Source organism: Myxocyprinus asiaticus, chromosome 10, assembly GCF_019703515.2.
Source record: "Myxocyprinus asiaticus isolate MX2 ecotype Aquarium Trade chromosome 10, UBuf_Myxa_2, whole genome shotgun sequence".
NCBI lineage: Eukaryota > Metazoa > Chordata > Actinopteri > Cypriniformes > Catostomidae > Myxocyprinus > Myxocyprinus asiaticus.
The window spans coordinates 20,150,632-20,164,846 of NC_059353.1; the positions used below are offsets into that span (position 1 = coordinate 20,150,632).

At 37.6% G+C, this 14,215-nt stretch overlaps 1 protein-coding gene across 4 annotated transcripts in view; it reads right to left on the reverse strand.

Moving 5' to 3' along the window:
- The window catches only part of LOC127447025 (ganglioside-induced differentiation-associated protein 2), a 32,522-nt gene that overhangs the window by 3,981 nt on the left and 14,326 nt on the right, over positions 1-14,215 (reverse strand). For all 4 annotated transcript variants that reach the window (XM_051708472.1, XM_051708468.1, XM_051708471.1 and 1 more), the window contains 4 exons: positions 13,565-13,641; positions 12,725-12,864; positions 6,957-7,011; positions 5,361-5,504 (listed from right to left, as the gene is read on the reverse strand). In XM_051708472.1, the coding sequence (XP_051564432.1) occupies positions 5,361-5,504; positions 6,957-7,011; positions 12,725-12,864; positions 13,565-13,641 (416 nt within the window). The remainder of the gene's footprint in view (positions 1-5,360; positions 5,505-6,956; positions 7,012-12,724; positions 12,865-13,564; positions 13,642-14,215) is intronic.

A 14,215-nucleotide genomic window follows, 5' to 3' on the forward strand; every position in this document is an offset into this window, starting at 1 on the left:
CTCCGGCACTCTGGTTCAGCGTACACATAAATACAGCAAAACATGCACCGGGTGCAGAGAGAATGATCAGCCAATTATCGCATTACTGGTTGGATAGATTCTTCACAGCTGCTTCACCTTTGTGTCTTCCTTCCCTTTACATTTAGAGGGATCAAAAAGTGCAGCTGTAATTCTGTGCACTTTAAGCCCAGGTACAAAACAGACAAAAATATTCAAAAACATGGAAGGGAAATAAAAATCTACATGACAGTATATGAATAATTAGGTGTATAATTCATTTAAATTATTTTTGGAAAGAACATATGATAGGAAATGTAGCATAAGACGAGGTCTGTGTGTGGGAACTCTACGCTAATGGTTAAAAACAAAAGAAAACTAAACTAAAACTGAAGCTTCTTCAATAAAGAAATGGGACGTACACTATAACTCCAAAAGTTTGAGGACACCTCCTTTTAATGAGCATGTTTGGTTATTCCATTAATTCTAGTGAGGATAAAACTTAATGCAACAGTATACAGTGGCATTCTAAAGAATTGTGCGCTTCCAACTTTGTGGTAACAGTAGGGCCCTTTTCTGTTCTGTTTCTATCCCTGTGCACAAAGTGAGGTCCATAAAGAAATAATGTACAGAGTCTGGAGTGGAAGAATTTGACTGGCCTCACAAAGCCCAGACCTGAACTCAAACACATTTGGGATGAACTGGATGCCGACTGTGAGCCAGGGTCAGTTACCCAACATCAGTGTCTGACTTCACTGATGCTCTTTTGGAAAGCCTTTCCAGAAGTGTGGAAGATGTTGTAGCAGCAAAAAGTGAGACTAATCCCTATGGTTTTGAAATGAAATGTTAAACAAGCACATATGAATGTTGGTGTTCAGATGTCCACAAACTTTTGGCCATATAATGTAGTTTAATTTTACATTCCCTTAAACATTTTTTTTTACATTTTAGGTTTTCAGAGCTATCAAAGTCAGGGTCTTAGACAGTGGGCATCGACTTCAAAGCATGCAGACATTTTGCAGATATTATTGCAGGAAAGTAAGTAAATAATAAATGAGATAAAGTAAATGTCAAAAATGATTTTTAACATTTACTTATGACTCTGGTTCCACGGGTGTTATATTATTAACATAATTCATCATATTCAAGATGTCGGAACTGTTTAACGAAGATGATGATCTATACATTTCAAACACCGCAAACACAGTCTGCAACATGTCGTGTGGGGGGAAATCCCATCAGACTGAAATGTACTTCAAGTAAAGTCTGCTGGAAACATGCACATATTCAGATGCGAGATTCTAAAAGCATCTCTTATCTTGTCTCTGAATTGCTTGTGTGCAGTTCAGTATTCTTTAAGGCTTCATTTATTCAGTTGGCTGATGTAAAAAGTTCTGGATAATTTTTCATATTTTGGTAATCCATCCATCCATCCATCCATCCATCCATCCATCCATCCATCCCTGTATTACACAGTATATTCAGGATTGACGTGAACCCATATGGGTCTAATCAATATAGCATATAGTTTGTCATTGGATGTGACAAAACTCTTTTATTGCTTTCATTCCAGAGTGACATGCTTGGATTTAACAATGGTGACAAAGGTACCAAAAATGTCAATACTCATTTGACCACAAAATGGAAAAAAATAAAAGGCCAAATTGTCAAGTTATAACAGTAATATGAGATTCTGCAAGGCCAGAGAACACCAAGCATAATATTTCCTCTTACACAGCAACTCACTAAATTTAATTATTTTAACATTTCCTTAACCCTTTAAGCTCTGAAGGTATTTTTAAAGATTTCCTGTTTCAGTGGCATCCCCAAAATTAAAGAGGCCCTATTATGCTTTTGGGGATTTTACCTCTCCTTTAGTGTGTAATATAGCTCTTTGTGCATGTAAAAGGTCTGCAAATTTACAAAGCACAAAGTCCTTGCCAAAGGGAGTTATTCTCTACCACAGAAAACACTGCTCCTGAACTACAAGAAATGGCTGGATTGTAGTTCAGCCATTTCTTCCGTAAAGTATCTACGTCAGTATGCAACACATTTGCATAATGCCCACCTAAAGGTTACTTTGGCCCGCCCTCAAAAAAAGGTAGTTATAGCCGAGGCCAGGATGAGTTGGGTTAGTGTTGTCGCCATGTCGAGAAGATGCCATTTTCTTAACTGCGAAAGCAAAACCTCTTTGTTTGGACTTCCAAAGGCAGACGAATTAAAGAATCAGTGGTTAAAATTTATTTTTACCACTATTCCTCAGCAGTACAATCACAACCAATGTCGGATTTTCAAGATAGTTACTCCTGAAAGATGGTGCAATTCCCACTTTGTTGGAACAATCTGGCGCTTCAGTATCACAACCTGTAAGTATGCTTGATTATTTGTGGATTTATCTGCTACCGAGGGTTCAATGCAGAGTTTTGTGTTGTAGCTATGGTGTACAACCAGTGCACATCTGTAGGCCTCTGCTAACCTGCTAGCTAATGTTATTGTGTTGAAATAGTTTTGCTAATCAGCTGTGGGCCCACAATTACCTACAATTGTGTAGAATTATGCAGATTGTTTGTTGTTCTTACTATCATGAATAGTGATCAATTGTGGAGATGGATTTATTTTTATAAATGGTCATTTTACATCTGCAATACATGGTTGTGCTCTGCTAACTTGCTATGTAACGTTATTGTTTTGGTAAGGGTTTACTATTCAGATGTGGTCCGGCTTTTACCTAAAACTGTGTTACAAAATGGTCGATCTCAAGAGTCTTATATAATTACAAGCTGTAATGTTACAGCCACTATCCACGGTAGTCCATGGCTAACTTGTTCACTAACTCTCTAATACCCCCGGTAATGTCCAACCAGGAGTAAGCCTCTGTTCTCCGTTCATAACTCCAGCAAAAGATGACTAACTTAGATGTACTACATGTCTTTTACTTGAAGCTTTGTTAGGTTCACAATAAATCAAAAGTGTACTTGTAAGAAAGCTACAAAATTAAAACCTACCACTGTGAAACGTCCTGCTCAAGTCGTGCTTGCGAAGGTGGTTCGGGTCGATCAGCTTGTTCTTCCAAACTTTCATTATCGGACTCGGTCTCGAACTGGTATGGCAAAAACCGACGTCACTGTTACCGTAGTTACAATAGTGTTTACAGCTGCTCAGGAGCTGAAACTCGGTTATGGTAAGGGGCGTTACATTTCCGACACACACTCTACGTGGTTGACCAATCACAACAGACTGGGCCAGCAAACCAATCAGAGCAGACTGGGCTTTTAAGAGACCGGAGCTACAACAGAGTGTTTCATCCAGAGGGTGAAAAGAGGGGCTGCAGCAATGTACAGTATAAATTTTTTCCGAATATTAAAAGCATGTAAATCTATTCTAGTAGCATAATATGGGCTCTTTAAAGTCTTATAACTCGACAAAAAAAAAAAAAAAAACAACCTTTAAACAGAGTAAAATTTTGTGTTGATACGACAATGCAGTCAAAAGTTATAGTATTACAAAAATAATTATTCATAGTGTCCAAAAGCCTCTCCAAACAAAAAAAAAAACATAATAACTATATATAAGAACTAATTATACATGCAAATACAACAATGACTAAAGGTATGCTCTCTCTACAAAGCATGCAGGCATGAGTAACGAGATCTCTTCCTGTTCCATTCTGTGTCATCTGAGCCACCGAGTCTGTGTCATGTACCTGGCACCATCTCCTGGTGGCCATATGGGATAACAGTGAATTATCCTTTCTGCCCATATTTGGATGACTTTAACCTCTGGTTGCAGCGATCTGAATCCTAATATGATTGGTTTAGCGTTTCATGATGCTGGACAGCGTACTACATCATTTCCAAAGACATCATCTGATTTGGGAAAAGTTTTTAGCCAGATAGCATATTATGTGCTGTGTGCACATTGTGCTTCATGTGGATTATCTAATGATCTATGCATCTGACAATATTGTGTGTGAGCTAGTTTTAATGGGAATCCCCTCGTCTGAATAATGGTATGTGATATTTCATGTTTTGTTTATTTTTCACGTAGTTATAATCGAAAATTCAGCATATATAAGCAACACCTGTTTACATGTAACATGTCCTGTATGTCAAAGGCATATACTTAGTTTTTACTCGCTATATTTTTGTCTGCAAGTAAGACAATAGGCTGGTTGTATTCTACTCTTTGAGAGCTTTCCAACGACATATAACACATGACTAATTGATCAGTTTTATGTTTTTACAGTTTACAATATGTACAGTGCCAAATTATAATTACATTATCAAAACAAAAACTTCTGTTCTTTTTTGGTCATAATGCCTACATGCATTGTAATGTACTGCTTCTAAGCTTTAAAAAAATACCTATTTTGTGTTGGGCAAGTTTGTAGTTATTAATAATATGATGATTATTATTATTTTTTTTTCTGTGCGGGCCCACTTAAAGGGTTAAATATGACACCCTAACCCACATAACAAGTTTAAGTCATCTTGAGAAATAAACAGTAATGTTGAGTGTGTGGCAGCACAGCTCTCAGATGGTTTAGTTTCACACAGTTGAGACTTCTTTAAATCTGCGAAAGGAAAGAGTTTCCTCCACCCATACTTGGGGACTTATTTTAACTGCTGACCCAAAGCATCTCCTTTACACAAGCCAAACACAATCCATTTCAAAATATAAAAGGACCTCTTTAAGAACTAAAATAAAACCATGAAGATTATTTTAAATAGCAGCTTTACTAAAAATAAAACAAATAGCTAAGAGCTGCATGTAAAGAACAGGTTGTGAAGGGAAACCAGTTAGAAAAACAAAAATAGCTCGTTATTCATAGGTATTAGGTTTTTAAGGGGAACTTGCATAAAATTGCTTCTAAAATTGGCCATAAGTTGTGCATTTTAAGTACTTTATGTACTGAGACAACCTTTTCACGTGTTTGAGCTAAACTCTCTTTAAAAAATAAGAGAGACATACTATATGAAAGCAAAAATAGACAATACAAACACAAATGAAGAAAGCCTTCATAAGAATAGAGATGTGTTTTCCCAAACATCTGAAGCCTGTTTTTAATCATTCAAAATACACATGCAAAATCGGGCCTGGATGACATGCTATTGATAATTTGATATTGTGGGGAATTTATGTTACAAAGTAGCAGCTGGTTCTCTGTGAAAGTTGGCCAGAGGCTTAAATAATAAAATGCAGTTTATCAAAGGTTAAATTCCCTTAACAGATTTTATACAGAAACATTAAATAAAGGTCAGATTAGTACACAGTACCCATTTAGTTTTCAAAGTGTAACTTCCTTTACTTCCTTTAAAATTATTGTCAAAGACAAAGTGTGTGCGACAGGGCTGAAAACTCACCCGTGTGTCATACTCCAGGACAAAAGGAGGGATGTCGATCTGTTCGGGCAGGATACAGGTGAAGAGCTGCTGGAGGTTCTCTATGTGATGGACTTTCTCTTTAAGGCCTGATACACTGAATGTCGTGAAGAACCAAGTGGACACCTGATGGGAATTGCAAGCAAAGGCCTTAGAAGGATTGAGAAGCACTTTTTTAAAAAAAGTGTACAAAATATTGCTTGAAACTAAATTTTTCAGTAATTGTTTTTTTTTTTTTTTTTTTAACAAAGGGTCAATGAAAGGAGGTGCTAAACCTTCAGAAAAAAAATTGTTCAACCAACTCACAAGGTCAAACTACATATTATTTCAAGCATTTATGCAATTTTTTTTGGTTAAATTAAAATTCTTGCAAAACTGTTATTGAAATTTGGGACATTTTTAAATACAGGTTAAACCTTGATTGTGTGATTTTGTTATTTTCTAGCAATACATTTTAAATAAAAAAATAGAAGTCAGAATTTTAAAAACTACACCAGAATGTGTAACATGGGTTGTACATTTAGGATAAATTAAGCTATCACTCAGAAGGTGCTAGCTAGTTTGTGTAGTGGGTAGTCAAATGCTGGTTTGCAATTAACAAATGTATTTATTTTCCCATAAATGAAAGAAAAATGTTTGATCAATTTTCATACAATAATTTTGGTCACAGGGTTGAATGGTTAAGTTCGACAAATGCAATGGGGGTTACAGACATTTGATGACATACAAAGACATAGAAAGTCAAATAGTATAATCAACAGCTGCTGTTAAGCTTTGGCTAATTTCCACAGTTTAACTCAACAGGTAAAAATCATTTTCAAGACAGGAAAAATGCATCGAAAATTACCAATTAAAAGGTCAGACAGCTACAAAATAGGTCAGCTTAGCTACGAGCCTGTTAACAGCAAAGTATGAGGCTGAGTTTGGAATGGCATACTACTACTCTAACTACTTCTGCCATATCTGTCTCATACAGCAGAAATAGTATGAGTATTATGGTAGTATATTATTCCATACTCGGCCTGAAGTTCCTAAAGCTGTTGTGGAGCTTCAACACGTCATCTTCAGCATTTTCTCTAATAAGTCCATCTATAATGCTTGAACATGTTTCACACATGGGAATGTTACAATGCTAGAGCATTCTCTGAGTGCAAAGGATGCATTTTAAAATTAACATCTGATACTTAATTGCAGGGGTTCCTCTACATTTGGAGAGCACAGAGCATAATTGTTGAATAATTTTACAAATAAAAGTAAGGCCTGGCAGAGGCAACATGCACTCATGAGCACTTCAATTAACTGAATAGCTTCTGTGGAACACTATGGAGCAATTAGTGCGGACACATTATAAATCTCAATGTGATCTCAGAGATGCCTTTCAGCAGATTAAATTACAGAGAGTCGTACAGATCCTTTCTTAGTCAATGTGAAACATGTGGAGCTGACTGTTGTGAATTAGACCATAGGCTTGTATGAGCTTTGAAAGAAATGCTTTCATGGTGCTGCTCGAAACTAGATGAACATCTTGTGCTGCATTTAATGGACTCACATCTGAGATGATGAATTCATTGCATTTACCTTGGAGCGGAACGTTGGGTGAACAAAGTAGAAAGCCCTCAGGTTTTTCTTAAACCTAAAACACAAAGGAAAACTTGAAATGGTTTTATAAACATTATCAACACATTCAACTAATTACTTAATACACAAATAGTGAATTCCTCTAGGGCGCTGGGCTTTGAAAGGATTATTGCCTTAACAAAAACAATAAACCCATTAGAAAGAAAACTACAGCAGTTTGAAACAAGGGTGCATATTTTAAGAACAAGCAAAAGTCTGTGAGTTGAGTCCAGCACGGCAATCGTGTCCAAACCGCACACTGATGTCCAAAGCACATAGGCGGATAGCGATCTGGACAACTGGCTGGCCAGAAGCGAAGGGGTGTTCAGAAAATGTGTGGGACGTGTCCATCACCCTCTCCCTCTTTCCCACGATGGACTACCCTATTTTGTCCAAACCCATGCACATGGGTCACAGGGAGTGACATTTTCAGCGGCCTGCTGAGTTATTCACATCAGTCTGATTGTTAACAGAAACATTACAGAATCTATCATTCCTCTCACTATTATCTTGTTCACCACACCATGCTTGGCAATACTTTCTAAAGGCCAATTGTGAGGACATCCAATACTCTGCTTTTGATAAATAATACAAAGAGCATGATTACAATGATTACACTGTTCTGCCATGTCAGAGATATGCTGGATTTTCTAAAATCCCTAAACCAAATAATAAATTGTCACCCCTCTTAGAGCTTTCAAGCTACATCCTCTAAATCAGCACAGACCTTCAGAATATTCTGACTTAGAATTAGGGCTGCAACTAACGATTATTTTGATAATTGACTAATCTAACGATTATTAGAATGATTTTTTCCCTGTCTCGACCTCGGGATTTATATTCCGAGGTTACCAGAGCCGGCCAGATCCACCTCCGTTCCTGCTTGGTTTCGGACTCCACTGCTATGTGTCTCTGAGTGATGATGACCAAACGCAGCCGGTGCCAGCCAGACATCACTTTAGTCTATTACGATGGACTTCAGGGGATGAACGGATGCCAACTCCAACCATAAGACATGGGATACTTCATATGCCACTGCCTGAACCTTGAACGTGGGATAGATCTCACCGAAATGACCTGCTGGTTGATCTGCGGTGCACCTCATTGATCTCTGCCTGCATCACCTTGGTCTAATGATGGACTACACTCTTATAATGGAATACATAGACTCAATTATTGCCAACAAAAGCCTTCATCGGCCAACTAACGAAGGACAATGCATCTATGTGAACTTCTGCAGTTAATCCAGGATGAACTTCAAAGTCATCAGTCATTAATCTTACAGTTCATAAAAATTTTTGTATAAATACTGACCCTTAACACTTATTTAGTTTACTAATTTTAAACCACGACCTGCACTGCACATAAATAACTAATATTGGCATTATATTCATGTTGTTTAGCCAGAGGGGAACTGGCCCCCACAGTGAGCCTGGTTTCTCCCAAGGTTATTTTTCTCCATTAACCAACATCTTATTGAGTTTTGTGTTCCTTGCCACAGTCCCCCTTGCTCACTGGGGTTCTAAATACAATTATGATTTAATTATTTATTTTTATACACAATTTACAATCATATTTAATCAAACTACACAATGATGACTCTAAGACTTTATAGATATTACAGTTTCATTTTCTATTAATGCATGATTTTCTGTAAAGCTGCTTTGAAACGATGTGTGTTGTGAAAAGCGCTATACAAATAAAAATGACTTGACAACCTGTATAGTTATAGTTTTTCGTTTTATTTCCAATTTGAACACTGAATTTGGTTTACGTTAGTTTTTACCAGTGTTCATTTTTTCACAGTTTTTTGTTTTAGTCTTTGTTTTAGTCTTGATGAAAATATCCTTTAAAATTAGTCAATATTTATTTTTAATTCGGAATGCGAGGAAAACTGACTGACCAATGAGAAGAACCTTTTGTCATTTTTCCAGAGTTGCTGCAGCTGCTCAATCCAGCGCGTTGGTGGTGCTAATCAACTAGCGAATACCAGCATTGGATGTGCAGATGATAAACGTCCAATGCTGAGCAAAATAAATGTCCAAATAAATATGAAACAGCGCTCTTTACTCATCACACTCGCATAAAAACACCGAGTATATAAGGAGATTATATACACCTCAAAATGCATCAACATCATGGAAAGAACATAATGAAACAGTTACACCAAATTAGGAAAATAAATTTAACAGCATTTATTATATTCATCTCTAACAGCTGAAGAGTGTGAACAGGAGACTGGTATAACAGCAGCATAGCAACAGCGCTGTCTACTGTACAGGAATGAAATAGTTTTTAAGTGTCATCTCTTTACGGACTTGGTGTGAATAGATCTTCCGTCAGAGGTCTGTCTCGAAAAATTTTCACGGATTTTGTGCGAACAGGCCTTTACTCTGATGAAAATGAAATAATTTTAGTCAACGAAAATAATGTATTTGTTGATGATGAGCAAAATGAACAAAAAAAAGTGTCAAACTGTAACGAACCAAACTTTAATCAAATATTCAAACATTTTTATCAAACATATACATACTGTCCTTGTTGTGGAAAAACCTGAGCTCCTGAAATAATAATGAATAGACTTAAGTATTAGCTACTTCTTAGATGCTAGCATACTTTATTCTGAATTCTTTATGCTTTAAAAACTTATACGTTTTCCGTGAAAGGATATTACATTGCCTATAGCGTGTTTCTTACAGATCATGTATAAATAGGATACATTTGAATGAGGTATTTAACCTGTTTCAGCGCGGTTCATTTTGCCGGTGTTAGCGCATTCAACTCACGCAGCTCAAGCAGAGAAATCCCAAACATACATACTGGATTACTGGATTAGATGAGCCATATATAATATCTTCTTCTATATACAGATTCTCTAGAAGTTTCTTTTTCTGTTTATATCTTGCACTGTTTTTATTGATTCCACACAACAACTTAAACAAACATACCAGAAAATGTGGAATCAAATTATATAAAATGACAACCATTCCCCCAAACAATCCCCGCCTACCCCCCAAGGCTGTACACACACATTTAAAACTATGCATCACTCTCCACTGTCTCTCCACAAGAGCCTTCTAAGAAGCCTAAATAGCTGCCCCATTTTTTATTAAATAGACCCAGGTTGCCCAGCCTTCTATGCAACACTTCCTCAAATGCCACTACCCTGCCCATCTCCATGCACCACTCTCGAATTGAGGGTGCTCCAGCCAACTTCCATCCCCTAAGAATAACCCATCTGCCTATCATAACACTGGCCAGGACCCAATTTTTTATGCGTTTATCCCCTATATTGATGACCACCTCATCGCCTAAAATACAGAGTCTGGGGCAAAATGAAATTTGAGTGCCCAATACGTCCCACATAAAACTCTGAACCCTCAACCAAAATTCTTGGATCTTAACACACCACCAAAAAACATGGGTTGTGTCCCAATCTTTTGATTGGCATTGCCAGCAGGTGGGTGTGTCTTTAAGACCAAGCCTATACAATCTAGAGGGGTTCCAACAGAATCGATGTAAAATCTTGAATTGCATAAGGCGCCCCTTTGCATCTCTAAATGTAGACTTGACGTTTTTTAGAATCCTAGCTCACACTCCCTCCTCCAATACCAAGTTTAAATCTTTCTCCCATAATCTCTTGAGAGAAGTTGAAGCTCCATCCCCCAGACTCTGAATTAGCAGGGAGTAGTACACTGATGCCTCATGACCTTTTCCAAAAGCAGTAATCACCACTCCCAAAGTATCTGCCGCTTTAGGAGGGTGTATGCTACTCCAAAAAATAGAACAGAGCAGGTAGCACAGCTGTAAATACCTATAGAACTGAGATCTGGGAATCCCAAAATGTTGAACCATATTTTCAAAGGATCTCAACACTCCACTCTCATATAGGTCACCGAGTGTATTAACCTCCCTCACAATCCACTCTGTCCAGCAGAAAGGAGACTTATTGATACATAATTTTGGGTTCAGCCATATGCTCGAGGCAACATTTAAATAAATGTCTGAATTAAACACTCTGGACACCTTTGTCCATACCGAGTACAAATGCGAGATAACGGGGTGTTAATTTAACTTCTACGGTTAGTTTGATAGAAAGGCTTTGTAATGGTGAAATTGAGGCAAGAACTTCCTGTTCAATACAAAACCAGGGAGGGGCTCTCTCAGGTGGGAGTGACCAATGAGCCAAATGCCTGAGACCAAATGCATAATAATAAAACAAATTCTTGGGTAAGCCTGACCCACCTTTGTCAATCGGCCTATGTAACTTACTAAAATGTAATCTGTGACATTCACCATTCCAAATGAAGGACTTCGCTATGCTATCGAATTGCTTGAAATAAGAGAGGGTGACATCTATAGGGAGAGATTGTAGCAGGTAGTTGAATTTTGGAATACAATTCATTTTAATAACATTAACCTTCCCAGTCATAGAGAAATGTAATGAAGGCCACCTGCCCACATTGCTTGAAAACCTTTTTATTAAAGGGTCAAAAATAACTAACTAAATCACACAAATTTGCTGGGAATAAAATATCCAACCACTTAATGCCCTGTTTGGAACACTGGAAGGCGCCTGGCTGAAAAGCCGTTACTGGGCAGTATGCTGTCAGAGCCAAAGCTTCGGATTTAGACCAATTAACTCTGTATCCTGAGAACTTAGAAAAGGAATGAATAATTCTGTGGAGGCAAGGCATAGATCTAGTAGGGTCGGAGACAAATAATAAAATATCATCTGCGAAAAGCAAAAGCTTATGCATCAGACCTCCCGCCACCACCCTTGGAAAATCATCCTCCTTTTTTATCGTGGCTGCTAATGGTTCCAGGGCAAGACAGAACAATAAGGGGGAAAGAGGGCAACCCTGCCGGGTGCCCCTATCTAGAGTAAAATAATCTGAACTTAATCCATTCATTTGAACTGCCACTACAGCGTGTCTATAAAGTAACTTAATCCACTAGAAGTATTCCTGAACCCATACATTTCCAAAATCTTAAAAATATAATCCCATTCTACCATATCAAATGCCTTTTCGGCGTCAAGTGAGATGGCAGCGACTGGAGTCTGATCATTCACCACTGCCCACGACATGTTTTTATTTTATTTTTTTGGATTTTTTCCCCTTTTTCTCCCAATTTGGAATGCCCAATTCCCAATGTTCTTTTAAGTCCTCGTGGTCACGTAGTGATTCGCCTCAATCCGGGTGGCAGAGGACGAATCCCAGCTGCCTCCGCGTCTGAGACCGTCAACCCGCACATCTTATCACGTGGCTTGTTGAGCATGTTGCCACGGAGACACAGCGCATGTGGAGGCTTCATGCCATCCACCGCGGCATCCACACTCAACTCACCACACGCCCCACCAAGAACGAACCACATTATAGTAACCTCCTTGTGGTCACTATAATGTATAAATCTTCATGACACAGGAAGCTTGAGACACAGACATTCCCCTATGATTCTCACAACATATGTGGTGTGGTTTGGCTACATTTGGGTTTAGAGAGATAGTACTGTTTGGCAAAAGAAGCTCATAAAAGCTAAAACTCATTGCGCCAGCATTTCTGTGGAGCTGTGATTAGATTTTCCATGTCTATCAGAGATTTATGTTTATAAAGAATACATGAGCCAAGAACTGAGTCATATCATCTCTAAACCCTGGTAAGGTCTGAGGGAGGAGGAAATATGGGTGGTTTTTAGTATCTCTGTAATGGAACAGAAATAACTCTTACTTGGCGTCCACGATGTCATAGAGCTTCTTGAGGAAGTCAGTGTCCAGGTGGTTGTGCTCACCAGTGAGTGTGTGGAAATACACCATCACATACTCCTTCACTGTGATATGGTCCATCACGTGGATGAAATACAGTAAAGCCTAATCCACACATACACAGTATAAGCACAAATGAAGATTACTATTTCAGAGAACCCAACAGAGGACATTATGAGGCGCAAAACATAAAATAAAGCATCATATTTTACAAATCAAAGTAAGATAAAAACAAAAACTGCCCTTAGTTTAACAAATGTACATAAATAGCATTTTAAAAATACAGGGGTCTTCAGTCTTTATTAGGCAAATGTCACATACTTGTACATTAGATTTTAATTTTGCTTAATGCATTTTAATGTGGTGGGACAATAAAACATTAAGCTCAATGTTAGCTTCTTAAACGTTAAATTTAAGCTTTGGTTAAATTTAACTTAATATGTCTTCTTTTGTCTACTGCATGCTTGAATTTTTTCACAAAACTTTGTTAGAGATCAAACAATAATTGGCGGAAACCCTGCAGTACCACCAAAAATCCCCTGGTTTAATATATATTTAAAAAAGGACTAAATATAAATATTGAAATAAAATCAGGAGCTACAGTAAACATTTTTTTTTTTTAATGCTCATTATTTAATCTGGCAAAACTGAGCAGTTTTAGAGGTTAAATATAACCAATTTTTGTAACATGCTTTATTTTATGTTAGCTGCCCCATAAGATGTTCAATAGTGGGCAACTGATGAATTGGACATTAATGCCATACACTGATCATGACATAATGGAAGTTTAATAATTCTCTTTTACCTTCTCCATATCAATGACTGTAACTGGAATATTCCTCCCGACAACAACCATGACTGTCCTGCCACACATATCAACACCTAAGAGCAAGAAACAAAGAATCATGACACACCTGGTTTACAATAAAGAAGGACATTTCCTCTATAGTCTGAAAGGCTGCCGAGCCTATAACCCTAATCCAACCTCAAAGGCTGGGCAGACTGTCATGCAATATGCCGGACACCTTTATCCAATGTGTTTCCTTCACTGACATAATTCTCTTTTACAGGATATTTGAACAACCTCATTGCACGTTTCAACCTTACCCTGTTTAATAGACTCATCTTGCAGAACTGTAAGAGTAAATGTAGTTAAATAAATAAATATATACAGTTGTGCTCAAAAGTTTGCATACCCTTGGAGAATTGGTAATATATGTACCATTTTTTTTAAAAACATGAGCAAGCAGGCAAAACACATTTCTTTTATTTCTTATGGGATTCATATTCAACTGTAGGTCATAACAGAATGTCACAATCATAAAACAAAACATGGCAACAAAGAAAAAAATGAAATGACCCCTGTTCAAAAGTCTGCATACCCTTAGTTCTTAATACTGTGTATTGCCCCCTTTAGCATCAATGACAGCGTGCAGTCTTTTGTAATAGTTGTCTA